Genomic DNA, 26,733 nt, shown 5'->3' with positions numbered 1-26,733 from the left:
TGGCACACCCCCAGATCTGAGCTCCATATGCCCATGTGGGTCGTAAGATTTGTTTATACTGCAATTAATTTATTGTTTATACTTAACTTAGATTTCCTACCTAATAACCATTGTAATTTTTTAAGTTTATAAATACATTCGTCTTTTTCAATTTTGATGTGTTCTTTCCACTTTAGTTTAGTGTCTAGGTGTATGCCTAGATACTTGGCCACAATAGAAGGTTTTAAAAGTATTTTATTAAATATACCATTGATATCTTTAATGATACGATTAGAAAATATTTTATAGATAGTTTTTCCACAATTAAGCCTAATATATTGTTCAACTGTCCAATTATAAAAAAATGTTGAAGATTTTCTTCAAGTTCTTGACTTTTGTTACTTGATAGGTATGTGGTATCATCTGCATATTTTCCTAGGAGAGAGTTTCTGATCGGGGCTGGAATATCAGAAGTGAATAAAAGGTAAAGTAATGGACCCAAAACTGATTCTTGAGGAACTCCTGCTGGTTGTTGGAGGAAGTTGAAAACAACAAGGTTCCCCCAATCTCTTTGCTCCACGTCACGCGCGGTATGTTGTTAGGTTAGGTTAGCTTGCCGCGAATCGTTAGCTTAGAGGTTGCCGTAGAGTAACCTTTAACTTTATCGACGGACTCAAATATCCCGCCACGGTTTAATGATCGGCGCGGAGTGAAATAGTCGCTCGATTATACTTTTGCCGTTAACGTGACGATTTTATTACCAACGCGGAAAATAATCAGCCTGCAGATAATCGAGGCGTGGATAATCGATGCTATACTGTAAAAATTTACTTTTAATCCGCCCAGGCATACCTACAAAACCTTTTTATTTGGCTATTTGTCGTTTCTTAAAACCCTGTTCCTAGATGGATCTGTTCTCCTCAACGATATCTGTTTGTGAGAAGTAGGTATATTTCAAATAATGTAAGGTATTAGAAGACTTAATTTACTTCGAGATGAGGAAAACAAATTAAGACCACAAAGACACATCAGACCTAAAGTAAGACCGAATAAAATAAAAAAAAATTACCAGGAAGAAAAACTTGCTTCTTTGACTTCATAGTTTTCATTAGCGATTTCAGATCATGTTCCACATAATCCATGACAATGTATATCTTGTCCATGTTACTTCCAACTACAATTTCTCTGACTGTCACTATATTTGGATGTTGTGCCTAAAAGAGTAAAGAAATAAAAAAATCAAATACATGGTGTCCCAGGCCATCAGTACCAAGTTTTTTCTTGGTTGTTTCAGATCGGACGAAGTAGGGGACAGCATGAATATATAGGAAATTGACCTAGATTAGTCTGAATTTTATGGTCCTGGAGCCCCCTTATAGCACGGAGGACCATTAATTAATTGAATTAATGAACTCGGTGCCCTCCAATTCCCTATCAGCAAAGCCTCAGGGAGCTGCAAAATCAGTGACTTCGGATTCCTTGTATTCAATTACCCATGAAAAAATCATTCTTCCGAGCTTCCACATCAATTTGGCTACCTGGCATTTTCTAGAGGAGAGGCAGGCTCTGTCTTCACCTTTAAGGGTCAGTACTTGGGGCGCGGGTGAGCCGATTTTGGGTTTCTTGGTGTCAAGAAGGGTTAGAATTTTCTGTATTCTCTGGTTTTAATGGAATAATTTCAAAAATTATATGTAAACCCAGACTTTTGGAGGGAGGACCACCCTTATAACTCCCAAAGAGGCGAGGGGGGGGGGGACTTCCAGAACCATGAAATTTAGATTCCTTATTCATCCCCGACTACGTCCGACCTGAAACAACCAAGAAAAAAATCTGGTATGGATGGTCTAAATAAATTATCTATACTATAATAAAATTATTGACGGTCCGCCGCGACCTTGAGATTCTCGGCCCCTTCCCACGCCCCTAGAGATCGATCAGCGGGACCCCGGCGGCCGGGTCTCCAGTCCAACCCTCCGGGGGGTTGCAGCAGCCCTTAATATAGGGATTTATTCGGGAAAACCGCCGCCGCGCCGCGCCGCTCTCGCCCCATTCTTTCTTTCGTCTCGGGATTCGGCACGCGGGTGGCTGGTGGTCAACCGGAGCTGAAGTTCCAAAAATGACCGACCTCGACCTCCCCGAAGGAGCGTTGCGCCCCGTTGCCGTTTTATAACCCCTGCCGGGAGTGCCTTACTTCGTACCTTCTCGTTCGGCCCCCGAGATCCGGGTTCCGTCTGCGGTTACGACGTTCGATACGATCGGGTTTCCATCCAGATCCCCAAGGAATTTAGATTCCTTGGGGATCTTTGGGGGGGGAGGGGGATTTCCTTTCCCCAATTAAGATCCCTCCATCCAGGGGGAGGGGACGACGACGACGCGGGGGCCCTTTGACTGTTTTCGGAAGAATCGTCCTGGCTCCCTCCCCGGTGTGTCTATCGGAGCCGCGTTTGGACCGGAGGTTCTGCCCTTCGTCCCAAACTGGGCGGTGCGAGCGCCCCCCGCTGGTCCGCCACGGGAGCGTCGCGGGAGCCCCTCAAGGGTAGCGGGGCCGACCCACTTTCTTTGTAGAAGGCGCTGATTTTGGAAACCGAAGGCCAGATTGGCGTCGTCATAGTTGTATGTTATGCATTTGACTCGAGCGCGCGATGTCGCCAGATCTCGCTTGGCGGCGCGGCGGGAGCGTTACGAGTGCACCTGGGTGGGATACTGGATTTCGGCACCCGCGCATTCTTTTTCTTTGTCTGCCTCTTCAAACGCTGGTGTGAGAGGCGTAGAGGGCGTGATAGCCGAGATCTAAGGGTTGCGGATTCAGTTAGATAATTTTATTTAAAAGTGGATAAGAGGGGGAGAACTTCAATTGCTTGATCGGGGAACATGACTGATAGTTATGAATTTTAATTTTTTTAATTTTATGGATTATTTTACTATACAGATTATGTGCTAGCATCGCATTGGATTGGTCGAATCTCTTTGAAAGGGTATGAAAACGCATGAGAACGCGTGCACGAAAAAAAAATTAGTAAAAACGCGGAGTTCTCTAATCCTAAGTTTGAGTCATTGCTATCAGAGTATCTTTCTAACAAAATACACTGTTTTACATCGTGCGATCACAATTTCTTCCCCAAATAAAGTATAGTGTTTACAGCTACTTTCACTAAAATTGAGTGCAATCACAAAATGTTATACCTTCCTTTCCTAATAATTTGTCTTATTTCTCTGCGAATTTCTGACTTTTCGTTATAAGCCCTCTCTTCACGTCAAAATCTTTTCTTGATTTGAAATTACATTGGAGTGCCAGTAGGACTATACAGAGCTGGCCAAGCTGAAACCAAGGAAAATGTTTTCTTATCCCCCTTCGCGTAACTGCATTCCCTTCTGCTTTAGAGAGCCGATCTTAATAGTTCGATTTGGGTTCACCCTTATTTTTTCAATACCACAATGGAACTCCTGCATGCTCTGGAATTTGCGATTCATGTGGTGCTCTGATATAAAATTTTGATCGAAACACAATGGTGCCACTGGATTTCCCAAAAACGAACTTCCAAGACCACCCGTAACTGAAGTTTCTCTTAGTTACTTTAGGTCGGGTGAGATTGAGGACTGCGGGAATGAAGGGAGAATAAATCCGAATTTCATTGTTTTGAGGCATCCCTGGCTCCCTTCAAAAAGTATGAGGGTAGACGGTTTTGCTGATTTTGATAGTATAGTTTCCTGGCAAGATCATGAAGTCCATCAAAATCAGAGCTCTCTTTATCCATTCTGAAGGGGACAAGGAGAAAGTAGCCTTCATTTAAAGGAAATTTATCTTTACTGGGATTTTGCAGAGAGTGTTCCTGTCATTCAGTCTGCATAAATTGCTACGTGGAAAGCATGTAAAGGTCGCTAGTATTAGAATGAAATACCTAGTGTAGAGTTAAAACCAACTTTATAGCAGGATTTAGCTTCAGGGATAAATCTTCAACATACTCTAGCAAAGGATCAATTTGAAAATATATGCATGATACCATTTTGAAGACAAGTACCGAATAATAATCTCTTTGTTACATTCTTAGAGATTTAGAAATTTGAAATAAACAAAACACTGTTGCAACAAAAGCGTTACAGGTGATGGGCAGAATGTTATTCCCTGAATACTGTTTGCCCTACATGTTTTTGGGCCTGCCTACTGTTTGAGTAGGTTCCACTTTGTGCAGTGCATAAAATGCTTTAAAAAAAATTGTTCCCACAAAATGCTAGCTTGTCTTTTGTAATTATGGTTTGACTATTTTCACAAATGAGGATAAAGTAAATTAAGTTGAAAGAGGATGCGTTGATAATTTTCATGATAATCTTAATATGGGCAAAGGAGAGGTTGTGATTTGGGCCGAAATCGACCCCTACGCGGAATTGGATAATTTTTGGATATTTGGCAGTTGACGGTGCATATATGATGGAAATAATCGAGTTATGCCGATACTCACGTTTTTTGGCTGCGAAACAGGGGCCTAAACATGGCTCCTGTGACCGAAAATAGCTGAAATTTCGCGTTCTTCGCGGTTCTACCTCAGTTTCGACCTGGACCCAAAGGCGACAGGTGATGAGCTTCGAATATGGTGTCTGGGACACCTAGACACGTATTATACTTGAATATGATCAACCGTCGCCTTTAAGCCCAACCTCAAAATCGGACTTTTCCAACTTTGTAGCCCGAAATAGCTGAAAATCCATGTTTTCCGCGGTTCCACCTCAGATTATGACCTGGGCCCAAAGGCGACGGGTGATGAGCTTCGAATATGGTGTCTGGGACACCTAGACACGTATTATACTTGAATATGATCAACCGTTTCCTTTGAGCCCAACCTCAAAATTGAACTTTTCCATCTTTTTAGTCCAAAATAGTTGAAAAGTACTGTTTGTGCAACGTTCTATTCAGGTTCTGGACTGAACCCAGAACTTGCCTTCGAATACAGAGAATGTATTCATATCTTCTTGCTATAATGTCTGTCACAAGTCACTTGAATGACTGCGAAAACTGAGTTTTGTACTAATTCACGTGTAGGTTAACTTGTCAGCTCCAGATTACTTGATCGCTTGCTTGAGCTCCCCAGTGCTTGGTAATGTTACCTTTATGAAAAGCTCACTTTAATGAAACAGCATACAGGTTTGTATTTGATGACTATCTCAGGTGAGAGATATCTAATGATAGGAACTTCACGATACGTTCTTTTTGACTGAATGCAGTTTTCACCAGATGTAACCCTACAGTGCTTATCATGGCCTCAGGAAGTCAGAGAAGTTTGCTTTGTTGGAAAGTTGGAAAAGTTCGATTTTGAAGCTGGGCCCAAAGGCGACGGTTGATCATATTCAAGTATAATATGTGTCTAGGTGTCCCAGACACCATATTCGAAGCTCATCACCCGTCGCCTTTGGGCCCAGGTCATAATCTGAGGTGGAACCGCGGAAAACATGGATTTTCAGCTATTTCGGGCTACAAAGTTGGAAAAGTCCGATTTTGAGGTTGGGCTTAAAGGCGACAGTTCATCATATTCAAGTATAATACGTGTCTAGGTGTCCCAGACACCATATTCGAAGCTCATCACCCGTCACCTCTGGGCCCAGGTCGAAGTCTGAGGTAGAACCGCGGAAAACATGGATTTTCAGCTATTTCAAGCTAAAAAGTTGGAAAAGTCCGATTTTGAGGTTGGCCCCAAAGGCGACGATTGATCATATTCAAGTATAATACGTGTCTAGGTGTCCCAGACACCATATTCGAAGCTGCGGGCTGATTATTGAAATTTATAGACAAAGCAATAGACAAAGAAGACAAAAAGGATATGGAGAGATCCTATTGGTAGAAGCGGGTGGTTGCAATAGACAAAGGACGTAGGTAATAGACTAACTAACGGCAACCCACGAGAGACCCGATAGTGAGTCCATCATTTACCCCCTTAGTCTATGAGAACCACCCATTTCAACCAATAGGATCGCTGTATACTCATTATGTCTTCTTTGTCTATCGCTTTGTCTATCAATTTCAACAATCAGGCCGCTGATCAACCGTCGCCTTTGGACCCAGGTCAAAATCTGAGGTAGAACCGCGGAAAACATGGATTTTCAGCTATTTCGAGCTCCAAAGTTGGAAAAGTCCGATTTTGAGGTTGGGCTTAAAGGCGACGGTTGATCATATTCAAGTATAATACGTGTCTAGGTGTCCCAGACACCATATTCGAAGCTCATCACCTGTCGCCTTTGGGTCCAGGTCGAAACTGAGGTAGAACCACAAAGAACGCGAAATTTCAGCTATTTTCGGCCATGGGAGCCATGTTTAGGCCCCTGTTTCGCAGCCAAAAAACGTGAGTATCGGCATAACTCGATTATTTCCATCATATATGCACCGTCAACTGCCAAATATCCAAAAATTATCCAATTCCGCGGAGGGGCCGATTCCGGCTCAAATCGCAACCCCTCCTTAAGAGATTCCAAATGAAACCTCTTTAAAAACTGGTAAGTTGTAGAGGCGATAAAGGAACTTTTTCATTCGTCTTTTGACATGATTTCAAGTCCAAAATCTGGACAAAAGTTCAATTTCTTTCATGACTGATTTAGCTGAGAGATGCATACTATGAGAAAAATTAGCCAGCTCCTCCACTGTAAGTCAAGTCTACAAATATTCATCAAAAATTTTGAATTACTAACATCTAAAATTGAGGTTTCTCAAAAAAAGCTCTATCATATTCAATGCTTCAATTATCGTGGTAGGTGCATCAATGGCTTTTAAGGAACTAAAAGCAGACAACTAAATTTATTGCACTGACTTTTTTTAATCTCATCACCACACCAGCTGCCTTGGATTAATTCTACTCGAAAATGTTTTAACAATTTATAGTGCTCATATAAATCAGCAATTAGAAGAACTTACCTTCAGGAGGGTGCTAATTTCACGTAGAGATGTAATTGGGAAACCTTCCTTTTCTTTTTCCATTTTCAGTCTTTTCAAAGCTACGATTTCATTTGTACGTTTGTCTCTAGCACGATACACAACACCATACGTTCCTTCCTCAATTCTATAGAAAGGAAAAAAAGTATAAAAAAACCATTACTGATACATATTTTACCAAGAGGCAAAAATATAGCAGCTACCGCATAACTGATAGGATAGTGTGTATAGTTGCAAATGTAAATTTCCAATCAGGTTGTGAGAAATATTTTTTTGGTTTTTTTTATTGTTTTGCTGTCCTCTCCTGGAAGCGAATATTGTTAGCTACTGTCGACCACAAATTGCAAAAACCTAACCTCTAGATTTGACTACAAAGGGGGAAAATTATATTCTTAATTCAAGCTGGACGCAAGTTTTCCAAATCATTAAGCCCAAGGGTGAAATACCTTCCAAATCTACATCGAGTTAGATCCGAAAAAGTTACATGTAAGAAGGAGTGTCGCAGTGCTGCACAGCAATTTTGCTTAAAATTTTCAGTTAACTAAGGGGTATTTGAGAACTATTAGATTTGTTAGTATTGATGAAATATTGATAACGGCATATAACAGGACATAATTAACAACCTGTTCAGACAATCAAATTCCTCAACATTTCGACAACCCTGGATTGCTGGCAGGTATGGTGGCAAGGATTCTGCAGCTAGTATTTCCATTTCTGATTCTTCATTTGCATGAACATCATTACTTATATGCTCTCTTTCAGGAGATAATCCTTCAATATTTTTGTCATTTCGGTCTGGAAAGGAAAATGGTGTAAAATTTAAATAGTACAAATAGTGAGATAAGGAAATAAAACAAAATGTACAAGCAAAAAGAAGACAAAATCAGAAGATCCTCCATTTCTATGATTCAATTTAAATTAGGGGAGCAAAACAGGGAAATGTAATGTACTTCATGGAACTATAGTTTGGGACTGAACTAAGGACTCCATCGATCCTAAATGAATCTGATTTTAAAATTTTCCTTGTCGATCATCATAATATTATTTTCTATTTTCCTGCGTTTTCCACCAGGAAAGCACATCCTTCATGATTGTAACACAGAGCAAGCTCATGCATTGGAACAGGGGTGCAGAAAGTGCTTGATCGGCCGATCACGGAGCTAATGTGAAGGCACCTAAAAAGGGGTGAAAAAACGTGAAGGCACCTCGAAACAGGGAAAGAAATGTGGTGGCAGAAGGCATAAACAGCTCAGGGCATAGCCTTTTGCGTAGGAAACTGCAATGCGTTCTCTTATGTGAAGCAAATAGTTAAGCTTTTTTATGCAAAGGAAATAGGGATGTGAAGGCTAAGAACTTCTTGCACCCCTGCATTGGAAACCCAGAGACATATTTAAATTGATGAACAATGATTTCATTTTTCGGAATCCTTCCTCCATAGGATGTCTCAAAAGTACTGCACGTTTTTATTCTTTGGATGAACAGAAGCAGCTTTGAAAAGGTAGTTTGTGTAGAGTTAATAATCTAGTAAACACCAATGAAACGATTTCCACTAATTCGAGCTCTCTGATTCAAAATTTGACCCCGAGTTTTAACAATGGCATATTTCACAGGCCTCTTCAGGATTTTTAGAATTTTTTCTTTGTATCCTTTTATTGTCGAAGGACAGGTGGGATTTTGAAAGCTTCGCTGCGGAAAGGTTTAATTCTGAAGGCTTTGAAGGTTTCATTCTACCTTTTTGTATGGTCTCCAGATGGGGGGTGTGGTGCTGGAACGCCTGCTTTTTTGGCAGTGGTTGTTTTGGTTTTCCACTATTTAAGACCAAGTCCCACCTATAAGTAGTAAGTCTTTCTCTCCTCATATGGGAGTTAGAGCGCATGAAACTAGGTATCAGCTGTCCGTGCCGTAACAAGCCGGACCGCGAGCAATTTAAAAAATGTTCAAAGCACAACCCTGACTCTCTGCTACCATTAAACCCTTACACAACATATGATCGCTTTAGCATCCTCTTACTTGACAACTGAACACATTTTTTCTTCTTTTCGTAGCACATCATATACAAAATTATAATGCGTTTTTCTCACAATGCGGTTTTCAATTATAGGTTGTTATTCGTGTGGAGTCCTCTATTTTTGCTCTGTTTTTAGGAAAACCTGACATTAAACGGTGAAGGGTTTTTTAATCTTTCTTTCTTTCTTCCCAGTTGCAAGAGGATAGCTGAAGAGTAGCTTTAAATTAAACTTGTAATAGAGGTTGCTTGCTCAGTATGGCGAGAATGACTGAACATGTTAAAAGTTGATGAGATCTGTATGTTTAGTATCCAATAGAATACATCAAGCATGTTGCCAATTGTATACAGCCCAACGTCAGATTTGGGATTTTGGAGGAGCAAAGCATGACCCAACTTTTTAGTGGTACACGGAGGGATTTTATTCATGAAAAAGGACAGAGGCGTAAAGAGGCCTTACATCCTCGATAGATGGTGCGAACGACGACTGAGGGAAAAGTATGCCCAGCCCCAGCCAACTAGGCCTTAATGCAACATGAGACTCCTTATCATTTTGCTATAGATATATCTTGCACTGTCGTCGTTTTAACTCGTAAGGAGACAAAAAGCATTCATCTCAACGCTTCCCCTTGATTTTTGGATCCTTTTCCTTCATTCGCATTTTTTTCTTCTTATGGAGGCCTATTTATTCCCTGGTCTCTGTTAAACAATAAAAAACATTAAAACTAACCACAATTGATTCTTAATTATGTCTTAAACAAGCAAATGAAACAATAAAGATAGATTTCCTGTAAATATGGAAAAACATTGAATTTATTAGTAAAGAATACCTAGCATTTAACTTTTTTTTTTTTTTGCCTATTTCAACAGATTATTCGAACAGAAATAATGCTTTTTCTTTTCCAAGGCTTTTGTAAAAATATCCGCAACCATCTTTTCTGTGCCGAGGAATTTAATGCTTATAAAGCCCTCTTTGAGAACCTCGCGCACGAAATTGTGGCGAATTGTGATGTGCTTAGTTCTCCCGTGACAGACAGGGTTTCTAAGTAATTTCAAAGCTCCATTGCTGTCACTGAACATTTGCAAATTTATTTTAATTTTTCCCGAGAATGTTTCCTCGTACAAATGACTTAAAAACATGGCCTCACGAAAACTATCGCCGATTGCCAAGTACTCACTTTCAACTGAGCTTAAAGAGACAGTTTTTTGTTTTCGTGCTTCCCATGAAACCGGTCCCCCCGAAAACATAAAAACAAACCCCGAAAAAGGTCGGCGATCTTCTACATTGCCTCCCCAATCGGCATCAACATATCCAATCATAGAACAATCTTTGTCTTTATCTGCGTCATTAAGAGAATACACAATTTTCCTGTCAATTGTTTGTTTCAAATATCTGGGAACCCGCTTAGCGGACTTCCAGTGCTACTCACTGAAGTTTTTAATAAATTAACTAAAAAAACTCAATGAATGTGCAATGTCTGGTCTATTATTAACGGCCAAATACATGAGAGCACCTACAAGATTTTGGTAAGGTAAATCATTATTAACTGTTTCATTTTCGGGTGGTACTTCCCCTTGAACTTTACTTTTTACCTCTAAAGAAATTAGTTGGCCCTTAGCATCCTCCATGTTGAATTTAGAGAGAAGGTCTTTAATGTACTGATGCTGATCAAGCGTGATAGATTTAACTTTACCCAAAGTTTCTTCGATATTAATGCGTACACCTTGACAATGATGCAGAGGACCTAAATCTCTCATCTCGTACTCGCAGAACAAGTCTTGTTTTATTTTATCTGCCATTTTTTGATCATTAAACAAAAAAATCAAATCATCAACATATAAAGCAATGAGAATGATGACACTTTCAACGATGAGAAAATACACGCATGGTTCACTCATCGCTTTTCGAAAATCAAGAGATATTAACTTTTCATCTATGACCAGATTCCATTCTCTCGAGCCCTGTTTTAAGCCATAGAGGGCCTTGTGCAATAAGTAAACACTAGCTGCTCCGGGCGCCCTCCACAGCTAGCAATGGTGGTGCAGTAGCTTAATTGGAATCGGAGCAATTAATTGAATCTATTTAATAATGATGAATAAAATGTCTGTAACAATACGTGTTGTTAGCAATACGCAATACTGCAGTTAATAAGTCAGGGTCAGTCAAGCTGCAGAGAATAAGATGCCAGGATATCAAGAAGCTGTGAAGCAGAGCAGCCTAGGGATTGCGAAGGAATGTGGGTGGCAAGTGACAAACGACGATGCGACCCAAACTTCCTTCTTTGAGGTTGGTGGGAGGAGAGCTATACGAAAGAAAACGGAGATAGCCGAAAGAACGTGGCGGGAGGGGTGGCTGAGACCGTAGAGGGGGGTACCTAGGGACGGGCAAGCAGGTAGCGGCCGGACGACCGGTCGAAACAGCTGAACTTTACGCGTCGATAAAAGTAAGAAAATTTGAGAAAATCGAAAAAACAATTACAGCCTTCAAATCTACAGATCAGAAGCTTTCATTAAAAAAAAACCCCATGCAAATCGGTCTGGTGGTTCTCTCAAAGTTAATGTCCCAAAATGTGGACTTTAGTCTGAATAAATGGGAGAAAATTTGAGCCCAGCTAAACTTCACTCGTCGATAAAAGTAAGACAATTTGAGAAAATCGAAAAAACAATCACAGCCTGCAAATCTACAGATCACAGGCTTTCATTTAAAACAAAAATCATGCAAATCGGTCCGGTGGTTCTCTCAAAGTTAACGTCCAAAGATTCGGACCTCCGTTTTAATACATTGGAGAAAATTTGAGAAAATTATAGGAGAAAATCTGAAAAAATCGAAAAACAAATTACAGCCTGCAAATCTACAGCTCAGGGGCTTTCATTTAAAAAAAAAAGATCAGGCAAATCGGTCCGGTGGTTCTCTCAAAGTTAACGCCCAAAGATTCGGAACTTTGCATTTTAATATTTAGGATGATTTTCTTTCCCCTTGATTTTAAAACCTTCTGGTTGTTCAAAATACACAACATTTTTTTAAAATTCCATTCAAAAAGGCACAAGACACATCCCAATGATGCACTCTTAAATTGAACCTAACCGCTGGTGCTAAAAGAAAGCGTAACGTACTGTGTCTCACGACAGGGGCGAAAGTCTCATCAAAATCAATCCATTGTTTTTGGGAAAAACCCCGAGCAACCAAACGTGCTCTTTTACGTTCAGGTATTCCTTCCGCCGTTTTCTTTAATTTAAAAACCCATTAACATTTTACCGCGTTACAATGTTCTGGATGCTCAATAAGAGTCCAAGTATCGTTATTATTGATTGCGTCGATTTCCTCCTGCATTGCCCTTTTCCAGTCAGAGGAACGCAATGCCTGAGTCACAGTTTGAGGCTCAACTTCAGCACAGTCTGAGTCTGGGGCGTACAACCCGGCCACGAAGAAGTCGGGTGGATTCTTCACGCGCCCCGGGTATCTTGGTTCTCCTGTAGGTTCAAGTTCAGGGTTGTCCTTATCGCCTGTGATTGGCGCCTCGTCATCTGAGCTCGGTGACCAGTCACTGTCATCTGACCCATTTCCACCAGTTTCCGCGTCACTTCCTCCTTGTTCGCTGACGTCATTTTCGTCGAGTTGAGTCGCAGGTATCCATTCAAAGTCCTCTTCATCAATGACTCTCACTTGATCCCGTGGGTTCAGTGATCTGAAATTTTCATCCTCTCGAAACACAACGTCCCGCGATGTTATTGTCGCACAAGCGCCAGGATCATATAATATGTAACCCTGTTCAGCGTAACCGACAAATATGTATTCTTGACTCCAATCGTCCAACTTTTTTAAGTAGTAATTAGTCTTTGCGAAGACTCGCGCACCGAACACTTTCAAATGATTTATATTTGGCTTCCTATTATACCCCTGCTCAAACGGCGTTTCATCTCTGCCATTTCGCGGCAATCGATTAAGTAAATGGCAAGCAGCTTGCACTGCAAATCCCCAAAAGTTTTTGTTTAATTTCGCGTTACAAATCATTGCACGGGCCTTTTCCATGATACTGCGGTTCAATCTTTTACTTTCTCCATTCAAATTTGGTGAATAAGGGGGAGCATATTGGAGCACTATGCCCTTAAGGCGACACCAATCTTTAAACTCGTTAGAATTGTATTCCCCACCATTATCTAGTCTAAAAGTTGCAACATGCTTCTCGACCCAATTTTCCGCATGAGCCAGGTAGTTTTTAAACGCTTTAAAAGCTTAACTTTTATTTTTTAATAAAAATACGCACGTAAAACCACTGTAGTAGCACCGGAAAGTTATAAAATAAGAGCAATTGATATCCCACGTGGGTGGCGTAATAGGTCCGCACAAATCCGTGTGTACATGTTCCAACAACCGCGTAGCCGGTGTTCTAACCGTTTTGTACGGTTTTCGCGTCTGTTTTGCGCGCGGGTAGACGTCGCACACGAGTTCTACTTTAATGGTTTTAGTCGGCAAAACCATCCCATCTACCATGCCCTCCAAGCGTTTCATGTTACCAACACTGAAGTGTCCTAAACGCCGATGCCACAGTGCTATATCCTGCATTTTTGACGCCAAAAAAACAGCGTCTTCAAGTACTGCCTCCGCTTCAGTAGGTTTTAGACGAACCGTGAAAATCCCATTTTCAGCTCGTTTTCCTTCCAAAATTTTCCGGCCGTTTTTATGTATGACGACCTTATCATCAGTAAACGTAACGTTGCCGCCGTTCTTAACAATGCAGGCGACGGAGAGTAGATTCGCGCTGACCTCCGGCGAAAAAAGTACGTCAGTTAGCACACATTTATCCGTGCACACTCGACCCTGCCCTACAGCTTTTATATCCTCGCCCTCTTTAGCACTGGCAATTAGAACCTCACTTTGAGTAACGTCGGACAGTAATTCTCTATTAAACGTTAAATGATAAGAGCTACCCGAGTCAATATTCCATGTTTCTTTTTCAATTTCACCACTGTTCGCGATGAACACAACCGTTTTATTTTCTCCAGTTTTATCTGTAATACTTTTGTCTTCGCCATTTTTTTTTCGAAAGAAACATTGTTGCTCGTCGTGATAATTCTTTTTACAGATTTTACAGTAACGAGACGAGGACTCACCATTGTCATTTTTATCAGGAGTTTTCTTTTTTCCGGTTTTATTCTTATTTTTGGACGTCAAATTTACTCTGTAGTCCTTACGGAGGTGACCTTGACGGTGGCAACGGTGGCATTTCCTCTTATCTCCGCCAAAGAAGGCTACCGTCTCCTCTTTAATATCCTTTTTTTTATTATGCACGCCAAGAATTCGATTTATTAATGTAATCAAAGTTTTATTTCCTTCTGGTAAAAAATCCCAACCCGTGTGGAAGGACCTGTACAAATCAGGCAAGGTCTGCAATATTTTATCAATCAAAATTTCGTCTTTAAGAGTGGGTTCCAAAAGTCGTATTTGCTCACATGCATCAAATGTCACTATTTTTGGGGAAAGAAATAGCAATAATTCCTGATACAACAAAGCTTTCTCGTGCTGTGTGCTTTAACTGAATAAATTTTTTAACGTACTCCACATTTGGGCCGAAGTTGTGCAGTTCAAAACATGTGGTAATAACTGTTTCTCGATAGTCGTGACAATTACCTTTTTCGCCATTGCATCTTTGGTCATCCACTTTTTTATCGCATCTCCGCCTATCAAGGGTTTAGCGCCACTTCCGTCCGCGACTTCGAGCACCTGCGCCGCATCCAGAAAAATCTAGACTTCAAATTTCCACAATGCGTAATTAGCTGTACCTTTCAGATTTGTAATGCTTGAAAAACCCGCACTTGTTAAATTCGTTTCCATTTTGACCTTTCTTAATCTCAAAGTTCAAATTCCAAACTTTTACTTTTAATTTTAACGTTCAAATTCCGAACTTATATTTTTAATTTTAACATTCAAATTCGGAACTTATATTTTTAATTTTCACATTCAAATTTCGAACTTGCATCGTGCACAATCAGCCTCCGCGTTTCAAAGTTGCGAAGAGAAAACACATGCTGTTGTTACTTCCGATAGTCTTTCTGCATCACACGCGATCCGAATTCAGACTTCACGTTCGCGCGGAACTGCACCGTCACCGCCCGGAGTTTTTCACTTAGAACACTTTTTAACTGTGAGGATCTTGCAGAAAAGAACTGTAATTCTGGGCCCATAGCCCGTCAGATTTGGGATTTTGGAGGAGCAAAGCATGACCCAATTTTTTAGTGGTACACAGAGGGATTTTATTCATGAAAAAGGACAGAGGCGTAAAGAGACCTTACATCCTCGATTAGAAGGTGCGAACGACGACTGAGGGAAAAGTATGCCCGGCCCCGGCCAACTAGGCCTTAATGCAACATGAGACTCATTATCATTTCGCTATAGATATATCGTGCACTGTTGTCGTTTTAACTCGTAAGAAGACAAAAAGCATTCATCTCAACGCCCAGGGTGCATGGGTGGAGCTGGGTCTTAAATTGGGCTTGGGATGGGTTTTGCTTGAGTTAAAGAAGTCAAAGCTGCCCAAAAAGTCGTAGAGGTAACAAGCGCAAGACATAAGGGAAGTTTAACGCTGAAAGCAACTCAGCTCCTTTTTCTTTCTTACCACAGGTCTGGTTTGATAAACTTTCCCTATGCAGAGGGAAACAGCATTAGCGGTCCTCTGCTCCCATCCAATATCCTAGGTTTGTGTCCCCCGTGCATTTCAGCAACAGTCCGACCGTTCCGTTTGAAATATGTATAAGCATAACAAGCTATGGCCAACAGCAGGAGCGGTTTAACTCAATTCTTGTATTCTTGTATATTCTTTCATCGTCAAAGGATAATGTACCAACAGTTCGTCGCCTCGAGCAGACACTGACGAAGGAGTAGTACTGATGTGTACTGATGACACTGTACAAACACATTGCCAAGAAGCAGCCACAGATGTAGGAGGTATAGCTCCTTCACCAGGACAATGTCACCCAGGATACACTAAAGAGTTTATGGATAAACATGGCATTATTTCTGTTCCACACCCTCTTCATCTCTGAACTGGGAAATTAGAGAGGCATAGGTCTCTGATTCGGAGAGAGCACTGCAAGACTTGTTGCAGGCTTATTGGCTTTCATCAGTCATAAATCTCTAATTTTTCATTTTGTAGAGTTGCAGCTGTAATATGACGGAGGTCCTGTTAGCTAGATGCTCTATTGTCACCTACATTGGTGTCATTCACTAACCGGCAAGTTTTATAAAAGTGCATTTGTAGATACTGCTATTTAAACCGGTTGTTAGAGAAAAATTAGAACACTGCAGTCATGTGACCAGGTGTATTTGAAAAGAAAATTAAAGAAACTAATGCGTTATTGAAGAAACTTTCTAGCTTTAGTTTGTTTACTTTTTGTTTCGTTCAGACCTGATGGAGACTAATCAGTATCAGAAACGACCATAGTGTTATGAGTTTTCCGTGACAACTGGTTTGATACTCGCGAGGCTAAACAAGCAGATAACAATGTAAAAAAAACAATACAATAAGCTTACTTCGCCCATTATTCCTGTCTTGATCATCAGATGATTCGGGGGTAGAGGAGGAATTAGAAGACCGACTAGTATTAGTATCACTATCATGCGTGTCAGCGTTATCAGAGTTGTGTTTGGATTTTGGACTTGAGCTCTGGCTAGACATTGGACTTGGTGATCGCAGCATGGGTGACGTCTGAGGTAAGGGCTCCATTACCAATGGACTTCTTGACTCATCTGAGAGATAAACCAACCCTGCATCATCAGTCTCCATCCGTCGATCTTGATCGTTGTCTGATTCTAGAGAAAAAATTAAGACAGAGGCTACTTAAAAAAAAAATTCACCGATTTCCTAGATTTACGATCATTTTCTTCACTGCATTGATTCATACAAAATACAGGAGACCAGTTAAGATTTGGTAGGTAGTTATTCTGCATCTCATTTGGCTACATAATGGGGCAAAACACAGTAAAATTTACGATTTTTTTTGTGAAAAACAGTACAAGGTAGCAATCTATGTTATTTGAGGTAACTATTCAACACAGAGTCTAGGAATGGAATTGAATTTTTTCTAGGTATGCTATTTGCAGACATACGGTTTTTGACAAAGTTTTAACTTCCCTGTAGTCAGTTGCCTACAATCCAAAAATGGAAAAATCCTGCACTTTTTGATTGGAATATGCCGCTTTCAGGGCTCATTGGGTCTAAAACTCTTCGAAATAGGGAATTTTGACTTCTCCAGAAAACTCAATGGGTAACTTGCACAAAATCATTTTAATACATTTCCGTAGGGCAATCTAGAGATAAAGAATTAAGTGAAAAATTTCTTCTAAAGTTTTGGAGCGCTAGAAAAATGCAGGAAAAGCTTTTCAAAAAGTGGTGTTCCTGATAAGAGTTCGAATAGTTGCGTTCGGTGGAAAATCGACATATCTCTACAGTGCAAAATGGGAAAGATTGTTTGATGTTAAAGTGCTAGGAAATAAACAAAAATCAAGCTATTGGGGTAGAAACTTAAGGACTCAGAAAGGATAATAGGGTCATCTTAAGGATAAATCAAGAGAACGGAAAAAATGTCATTTCTCATAATCAATTTTCAATACTAAGCAAATGGCCAGCCCAGAATTTTCAAGAACATTCAGAAACAGTTGAAATTCGTCAAAGATACAAGGCACACGGTTAAACTAACAACTAAATGCAAAACTTGTCATTGACAGAATCTGCAAAATTTTGACAGCTTTTAGTGAACCGTAAAACCATCTGGGAGGCCTCCACAGCAAAAATCTATAGCCTCCTGAACAAAAATAATAATTTATTTTCGAAAACTTAAAAGTTTCTTGAAAATTCTGAGTGTACAATGACAAAGCTCATTGAGTTTCATTCCACTCTAATTTTTATGAGAACTCAACCTCCTGAGGGAGGATAAAGTTATACCATTTCTTAAAAAAAAACCAAAAGTCACTTTCCTCTAGTGTAATATCTGTAACAGACTTTAGCTGTTTATCACCTGGAAGGGTGGAGGGAAATAACTTCCATTTACCAGCTTGCTTTTAGAGTATTGAACCATGTATTCACTTAAAGAAAAGTACTTACAAATCAATTTTTAGTTGTAGAACTGTAACCTATGAAACGATGGAATGACTCTAGCCTTAAATACCTTCTGGATGAAAAAGATATTGAGATTTATTTCATACTAAAAATTGTCTAGAATCGTCTACTTTAAGATTCCTAGAGGGAGACTCCTAAGGTTTGAGCCTAAGGTTCCTAAGGCTGTGTTCTGTGCATTATTTCAATTCTTGAAATTGCTAAAATAATTTTTAAAGGAGGCCTACCTTACATTGGTACCTCAAGTTTTGGTTTGCTGTCATATGCACCTGATGAGTGGTCCCAGGTTCTGAGAGACCAAGAGAATTAAAACTTCCAAGACATCGAGGTTAAGGTAAACCCAGTTGATGTTACACTTAACCCTCGCAAAAATTTCTGAAATCTGACCGGAAGTGGACACTACCTTCCTCCATCTCACATCTCAAGCATCGACAAGGCTACTGATTGCTGATGTGATAGGAGGAGGAGAAGTCCGCTCGGAGCTGCGTGCGGCCTTTGGATCTACGTAATGGATATTTCTTTCCGTTTTAGTGTGGTTTGAATTGGAAATTTAGATAGTTTTGATCTCTTTGTTTTGAAGAAATTCTCAAATTCAAAGCAAGAAAAATGCCTTGTAAACCAGCTTGAAAATCAAACTGAGGGATTTTCTCTTAAGGAATCTCAAAATGATTTTTGGGGAAAACCAAATCTGTGTATCTTTTTTTTTTATTCAAGACATAGGGAGGTACAAAGTTTCCAACTTTTCACCCCCTAAGATCTCCTATAAACTTGGTAGGGGTCTGAAAGTTTCGAAAAAGGACTCAGGTATGAGTAATCTATGAACAAAGTTGGGTGTGTTCTTTTGGCAGCAAGGTAATCTGTTGAACATTCACATAAAATAGTTCAAAAACAAAAATGGTAAAAACCACTCACCCTTATGATTAGGACTGCGACTTTTACTGCGACTTAGGCTCCTGGCATCCTGTTCTCTTTCTTGCCCGTAGTTCTTCTTCCTTCTTTCCTCAAGTTCTCGCTTACAGGCATCCCTTATCTTTTCTGCAGCCAATATTCTGTCTCTTCGTTGATCCCTTTCTACCTGCTCGCGTTCTTTTTGTGGGTCTACTTTTTTCTTTTGTAATTTTTCACGCAAGTCAACTTCCTGAAGATAAATTAGAACACATATTACTGGAGTTAACGCAGTAACCGAAAGTTGGTATTTATTGAGGATATTGTCAAAAAGAGGTCAGGATCCCTATTCAAGGCTCAACGAATCATTTTTGTCTCTTATTTCTTCGAATTGGAACCTACACCAACAGAGATTCAAGTTTCCAGGAGAGTTGCCAGGAAAGTAATGTGGAAGGAACATTGACTGGAATTCTAGGGAAAGTCCTCGATTGTACATCAAGGCGTTTTCACAGTAAGAAAAGCCCTCAGAACATTCTCAGTATTTACAAAATACTAATAGTTGCATAAAAACACTTGAAATCTAAGGAAGGGAAAATTCTTCTGCAAACATGTTGACGTCCTAGCTTCCTAGGGACATTTCAGAAAACTTTCCTATTCCTACGTGACAACAATCCAACAGTCGAGAAGGGACTCGGAGCCTGAGAAGTAAGTTTAGGACATTAATTTGTCACCTTATGATTACTTGAAATTCCATAGAAATGGGACTAGAGCTGTGCGAATATTCGCTTTGTCTGACTCGCGCGCTATTCTCAAATTGCGAATTTTTGCATCGTCGCAAACAGTGAATTTTCGAACCGACATTTTCAAATATTCGCGCCGCCACGAATAACGAATTTTCAAAAATTTGTGCCGTCACGGATAACGAATTTTCAAAAATTCGCGCCGTCAAAAATCACGACTTTCTGAGTGGGAATCGTGAAACGTTGCAAGGACCCGCGCAAGGCTTCCATCCAAGACATCGGAAACGGCGGATCTCCCTTGAGCTTTACCGACTTTGCCGAGTTTTCGAGAAGCACGCGCGATTGCGATTGGCCCGTGTATCTTGGTTGCTCTAAGAGTACCACACATTGAAAGTCAGATAACCAAGACGGAAAGAGGGTGTGAGATAATATCTACGTGATATTAATTATTGATAATCAATTATTCAATTAATAATCGATAAAATAAATTTTCAAAATCATAATATTGGTTGAAAATGTAAACAATACGATTCAAAACAGGCTTTCGTATTCCAAACAGAATCTGAAGAGGATTTAAAATTAATTACACTTACTTTTCAACTTTTGTAATATTTGCAAATTTTTGCGCTTTACAAAGTCATTTTAAATTGATTGTGGTACTATTCGTAGTTGTAAATAATTGACTTAAATTAATCATTTTACTGTTCGCAGTTGTGAATAATTGACTTAAAGTATTCGTTTTACGATTCGTATCCGCGAGTAATTCATAAAAGTATTCCAATTCACTATTCGCACGGTTCTAAATAGGACATAAACTGAAAAAGCACAAGAAGTAAAACTTTGAGGAGCCCTCCAAGAGATGTGCCAGGCACCTAATGGGTAAGGGTTTGGAGGTACTGAAGAATGCTTGATGATGGAAGGAAAGGAAGCCAGCGGTCAAGCGTAATCTCATGAAAGGCAAAAAGCTTAGTTTGAAAATTTTATACGTGAAAGAGAAGGTAAAATAAAGAAAGCCAGTGAAATGATGATAGCCTTTTTTCTGGTGTACCTAACTTTTCTTAAAAAGACCGGTAACAAAAAGTATAACTGAAGTCAGGATGCAACCCACTCACCGTGTGATCAAAAAGTAAGTGAACTCCAACTGCACCAGCAAGGTGCCATGGAAGGAGGGCCAACTAGATGGTATTATGAGCACAGTAAGATGAATTCAAGCACCTTGCTAATATAAAAAAAAATATGGCAACCTTAAAAATGCATAATTCGAAAACGGTTGGGCATTGGCAGTTAAAAAAAAATGCGGGTCCTTATTTTTGCCCATTTTTTAATGATTCAGATCTCCGGAGGATAATCTACAGCCTCTTGATGTGAATAGAAGATAGATGAATTTTAATTTCAATGAATTACTGTAAAGAGACTAGGTGGTAAAATCATTTAGTCAAATGTACTGTAATATCTTCTGTCTAAAAGGAATTTTTCCATATCACAGTGCAGTAAAATTGAGTATCGATTCAATACCCAGTGCCTTCTTAATGATGATAGTTACGATTCAATTACAGGAGCTGCTTCCATCTATTTTGTTGACATACCTTCAATTTTAATAATTTTAGCTCAGCAGATTCATTCCTGGCTCTTTCTGTTCGCATGAATCTTTCTTCTTCTTCTTCACGGTTTCTGAGATCTCTTTCCCTGTCTCGTTCCAATTCTTTGTTCCTGAACAATCTTTCTTGTTCTTTCCTGGATTCCTTCTCTTCTCTTCTTTCTCTTCGCTGTTCATGGCGACTACGATGAGAATCCCTGGATTCATCATGCTGTCGCCTTCGCACTGCTGGGTATATTTCTAAGGACTGTTGTTGCAGGAAAAGTTCTTTTTGTTCTGCATCTTTTTCCCTGTGAAAAATTTAGATACCAAAAATTAAAATTTTTGAGCCAATTTAATATAAACAATGATTGAGGCATAGGGTGATGTGAGGTTGTTCCATAAAACAAGAATAAATACTCACTAGATGTAAATAGTTAGAGAGATAATGGATAACTAACTGAAAGGATGCAATAAGGCTCAGCCTGGAGAACAGCTGATCTATTGACATTGTTGTCGACATATAGCCTGCTGGAAACGGGTAAAAAGGTCAAATTTGAAAATTATAATTTTTAGAAAAGCACTTGAATTGAAAGTTTGAAAATATAAAGTTTAAAACGTTCTTCTGTGCGTCCTTAGTTGGATATCGGAACTGTTTGAACCTCTGGTTTTGCTGATACTAGTGTGATATGTGTGCTGGTTGATTAATTCTTCCATCTACTCTGGTGATATTGTCGCATTTTCTATGTTTTACAATAACAATGAAGTGAAGTTCTAAACTAATTCATCCTAATATTTTGCTTGGCTGTAATCTTAAAGCCACAATGCCGGTGGAACTTGCGGGTATTTCCGGGAAAAGGTTCTTCGTGACTCCAGTTGCCGTAAACATCTGAGAATATCAAGTAGTTCCGACAGTGGAAATTGCAGATATATTTCAGAAAGGAGGAGTATCGTTTTGGGCCTTTTCCGGCCCCACCTGGATTTTGCTAAATGTTTCATATTTTCAAAGTACTAGTCTTAGGTAGACTCTGTGTTAAATATTAGACCGAACGGAGCCCATGCAAGGGCGCAGCAGCGCCTCAAACCCAAAATCCTGGAATCGAAAAATAATTATTTTCGTCGACTTTTTCGACTGTTATCACTCTTCCAGCAGATGATTCCTATGTATTTTTTTGCATACTTTCCGTTTCTAGCCTTTTTAAATGCCTCTGATAAATTTTAAGGGACCTTATGGCCCATTGTTGCCATTTTTGGTCCATTTTTAGGGTTTTTTTCCATTTAACACATTCAAAACTTAATTTAATCCAAAAACTGTGTACACTTTTGAAAAGTACGTAAAAAAATGAATAAAAAATGTTCAGTAAAATTTTTTCCTATGTTGCCAAATTTCCGAGAAAATTGGTCCCAAAGTGTCAAAAACGTCAAAAAATCGATAAATCGCCGCGCCTAAGGTTCAAGAAAAGGGAGTACAACTTTCATATTGTACCAGGTAACAGCTCTTATCCATCCATACAACATATTAAAATATCATAGTTGTACCTGGATTCCCACGATGTGAAAATTGACCGAGATGTCGATTTTAGCGGCCTTTTTATACTTGAAGGCAGCTCTTTTGAATGTTTTTCGACCTTAGTCACCCTCTATGGCTGTGTACTATATGTATTTTTCTACGTACTTTTCATATCTGGCCATAAAAATGGCTTCCTGGGAATTTTAAAAGGCCTAACGGTCCATTGTTACCAATTTTCACCAATTTTTAGGGGTTTTTTCAAGTTTACATGTGTGAAACTTAATTTAATCTAGATACCGTGTACAATTTTGGAAAGAACGTAAAAAAATACATAAAAATGTGATTTGTACCTTATCCCCACGTTGCCAAATTTTCGAGAAAAATCATCCTGAAGCGCCAAAAATGCCAAAAATTGGATTAATCATCACGTCGAAGGTTCCAGGAAGTGAATTTCAAGTTTTCTTCCACTACAAATAACGTATCGAAAATGGAAAATTGCAATGCATCTCAAGGAACATGTAATGGCGCAGATGAACGTGACAAAACGGGCCCTCAAGGTGCTTTTACTTTATCCTTCATTCCAGTTCACCTCTTTATTCCTGTAACTTCGAGATAATCCTCGGTTCTCAAGATGCTTGCTACAGGCCAAATATACCGAACAACAGAAAATGCGTGGAGAAAGTGTCCCACGATCCACATGAATGTCATAATTCACTTCCTGGAACCTCCGACGTGATGATTAATCCAATTTATGGCATTTTTGGCGCTTCAAGACGATTTCTCTCGAAAATTTGGCAACGTGGGGATAAGGTACAAATCACATTTTTATGTATTTTTTTACGTTCTTTCCAAAATTGTACACGGTATCTAGATTAAATTAAGTTTCACACATGTAAACTTGAAAAAACCCCTAAAAATTGGTGAAAATTGGTAACAATGGACCGTTAGGCCTTTTAAAATTCCCAGGAAGCCATTTTTATGGCCAGATATGAAAAGTACGTAGAAAAATACGTATAGTACACAGCCATAGAGGGTGACTAAGGTCGAAAAACATTCAAAAGAGCTGCCTTCAAGTATAAAAAGGCCGCTAAAATCGACATCTCGGTCAATTTTCACATCGTGGGAATCCAGGTACAACTATGATATTTTAATATGTTGTATGGATGGATAAGAGCTGTTACCTGGTACAATATGAAAGTTGTACTCCCTTTTCTTGAACCTTAGGCGCGGCGATTTATCGATTTTTTGACGTTTTTGACACTTTGGGACCAATTTTCTCGGAAATTTGGCAACATAGGAAAAAATTTTACTGAACATTTTTTATTCATTTTTTTACGTACTTTTCAAAAGTGTACACAGTTTTTGGATTAAATTAAGTTTTGAATGTGTTAAATGGAAAAAAACCCTAAAAATGGACCAAAAATGGCAACAATGGGCCATAAGGTCCCTTAAAATTTATCAGAGGCATTTAAAAAGGCTAGAAACGGAAAGTATGCAAAAAAATACATAGGAATCATCTGCTGGAAGAGTGATAACAGTCGAAAAAGTCGACGAAAATAATTATTTTTCGATTCCAGGATTTTGGGTTTGAGGCGCTGCTGCGCCCTTGCATGGGCTCCGTTCGGTCTAATATTTAACACAGAGTCTACCTAAGACTAGTACTTTGAAAATATGAAACATTTAGCAAAATCCAGGTGGGGCCGGAAAAGGCCCAAAACGATACTCCTCCTTTAGTCCGATAAATTTATTTGATGAATTTGGAACGCATCATTCGCTGTATCCTTCACAACACTTCAAAAGAGGGAGACAAATTTGAGGTAAACTTCAGGCAAATTTTCTTAAAATGAAGTTCATTATCTGCAGGAAATGCTGCCTCACCAAAAACCTTGACTATATGATGAGCCATTGGAAAGAAACAGTTGCAAGGAGAAAAGAGTGCAGTGTGCGATTGAATCACATTCTGAATAGCATTGACAGAATGAGTGTTGACGTTTTCTCAGAAGTTTTCGGAGGTTAATTTGTTCCATTCTGAAACAATTTCTTCATTCAGCAATTGTTGAAGAGTCAACTTCATCACTTTTTGGTAGCCATTTTAAACGGGTTTTTTTCACTTTTTGGTCAGTGGATGCGTGCTGCAGCGCATCACTGATATTTGATTAATATAAGATTTCTCATTGCATGATCACCATGCCCCACAGCGATTGCCGTTGATATATCTGGGAAAATCTTATAAGTAGTGACAATCAGACCATTGATGACAATAGTTGTACTTGTATCACTCCTGTAGAACGACTTCAGGATAAGTTATTCTTCTCCCAATTCTTCATCGTCTAAACAACTTACTTCGGAAAGTCTTATAAATGACGAGAATTCAAAGGAAAGACTTGATGCAGGTAAAAAGATTGCAGCCATATGCAGATACTAACACGTGGTTCGGAAAATAAAGATACAGTAAAAATTTGCCCGAGTTAATGCTAGTTGCTACTCAAAACGATGCAGAGGAAAATTTCTAGAAACAGCTCGAAGAACTGGAAAAATCTGGATGTTTTTACCATGAAAAAAAGCAAAGAACTACAAGACACAGTCTTTTCAAGTTGTCTCACACAAATATCCTCTTTGCGGATACTTCTAAAAAACACTGGTGCAACCATCTATGCATTTTGGACACATGGTAAGGTATCTGAAAGGTTCGATGCTTTCTAAGATAGCTTTCAAAGGAAGGCTTCAGCTAGCCCTGCCGTTCAAAATTTCTCATCATATGCGTATGATCCAAAAATATATTTCTAACTTCTTTAAGTAAAAATATTATAAGTATTTGCTCGATTGACATTATCAAAAATGAAGAATAGAAAAAATACAACATTATATGGCAACTTCTTCATTATCATTTCATTTACATTTCCTTACAATGAACTATTGTCAAATCTGACCGTCCAAAACACTAGTTTAGCCAATCAGTAACAAAATTTAAGGCTAGGAATAAGCCAATCAGTAACAAAATTTAAGGCTAGGAATAGAAACAAATATTATCAGACCGTTCCACAGACTCTATATAAGAAATTGTACTAGATTGCCAGTAAAGGGGCGTATCAGTAGGGCTTACATTTTCTCATGTTGCAAGGATTCTAAGCAGTTTGAAATGAAGGTTTTGGTCGATTTTCAGTCTAGTATACGTTGACAAAAGAAACATGGTGTCAGTTTGCCCTATCATCATCATAGAAGGTCGTGGCATAAAAATGAAAACTTCAAATGCGTTTTCCTCAAAACAGGGTACCTTGTACAAACGGCAAACTCTTCATTTATAGCCTTGAGTTGATGAAAAAGTCTTCTGCCAAAAATTACGACAATTATATGATTAAATCAATTAAGTAGAGCTCATTATTTGTCTTGTACTTTTTACTTTTTAAAATGAATCATTACCTGTGCCTCCTTCTCCTTTCTTCATGGTGATGACCACGGTGATGGCTCTTCCGCTGTGAGGATGATGATGAAGACTGAAAATAGGAGGGGAATAAAACTGATAAAGGCTATCATTTATTGGAATTGTACGAGATGTTTTTTTATACACTTTGCAATTAGCTGAGTTTGCATAATTGAAATAGGGTCAAAAAGTGTCCCTGCATATTTCGCCGCTTTCTTTCAGGTAATATTAGACCAATGAAGGAAACGGCCAGAGAGGGCAGCCCATGAAATATGAACTGAATATGAAAAAGCAAAACTAATTTTTAAGCAAAAAAATGAATTCCCAAAGTATCAGTCCAACCCTCTAGATTCTGTTTCATCAATTGTAGACAGGCAAACACTACAGTAGGTCAAAAAGTCTAGTTAAAAGGATCATGTTATGTAACACAGTCAAAGGAAGGGATTATCTTCTTTTATGTATTTCCCGCTTTCTTAATTAGGCATGTTAACATGGACAATTTTATGTTTTAGTAGGTAGACTTCAAAGCCAAAGAATCTTCATCCATGAGAAGAGAAAAGTTCTTTGCCCACTTGAGGAGAAGTGGCAGAGGGG

General features: G+C 39.2%; 1 protein-coding gene across 1 annotated transcript in view; it reads right to left on the bottom strand.

Moving 5' to 3' along the window:
• Nucleotides 1–26,212, bottom strand: part of Pitslre (cyclin dependent kinase 11B pitslre) — a gene marked incomplete at its 5' end in the record, with an annotated part of 53,299 nt that extends 27,087 nt beyond the window's left edge. Inside the window, 7 exon segments of the mRNA XM_072306505.1 lie at nucleotides 1,049–1,193; nucleotides 6,875–7,019; nucleotides 7,516–7,687; nucleotides 16,426–16,704; nucleotides 18,920–19,145; nucleotides 21,219–21,519; nucleotides 26,139–26,212. Of these exon segments, the coding sequence (XP_072162606.1) occupies nucleotides 1,049–1,193; nucleotides 6,875–7,019; nucleotides 7,516–7,687; nucleotides 16,426–16,704; nucleotides 18,920–19,145; nucleotides 21,219–21,519; nucleotides 26,139–26,212 (1,342 nt within the window).
• Nucleotides 26,213–26,733: the final 521 nt, after the last annotated feature.

This window comes from Bemisia tabaci, chromosome 1, assembly GCF_918797505.1.
Source record: "Bemisia tabaci chromosome 1, PGI_BMITA_v3".
NCBI classification, from domain to species: Eukaryota; Metazoa; Arthropoda; class Insecta; order Hemiptera; family Aleyrodidae; genus Bemisia; species Bemisia tabaci.
The sequence above is the reverse complement of the archived record's forward strand: the minus strand, read 5'-3'. Positions and strand labels throughout refer to the sequence as shown.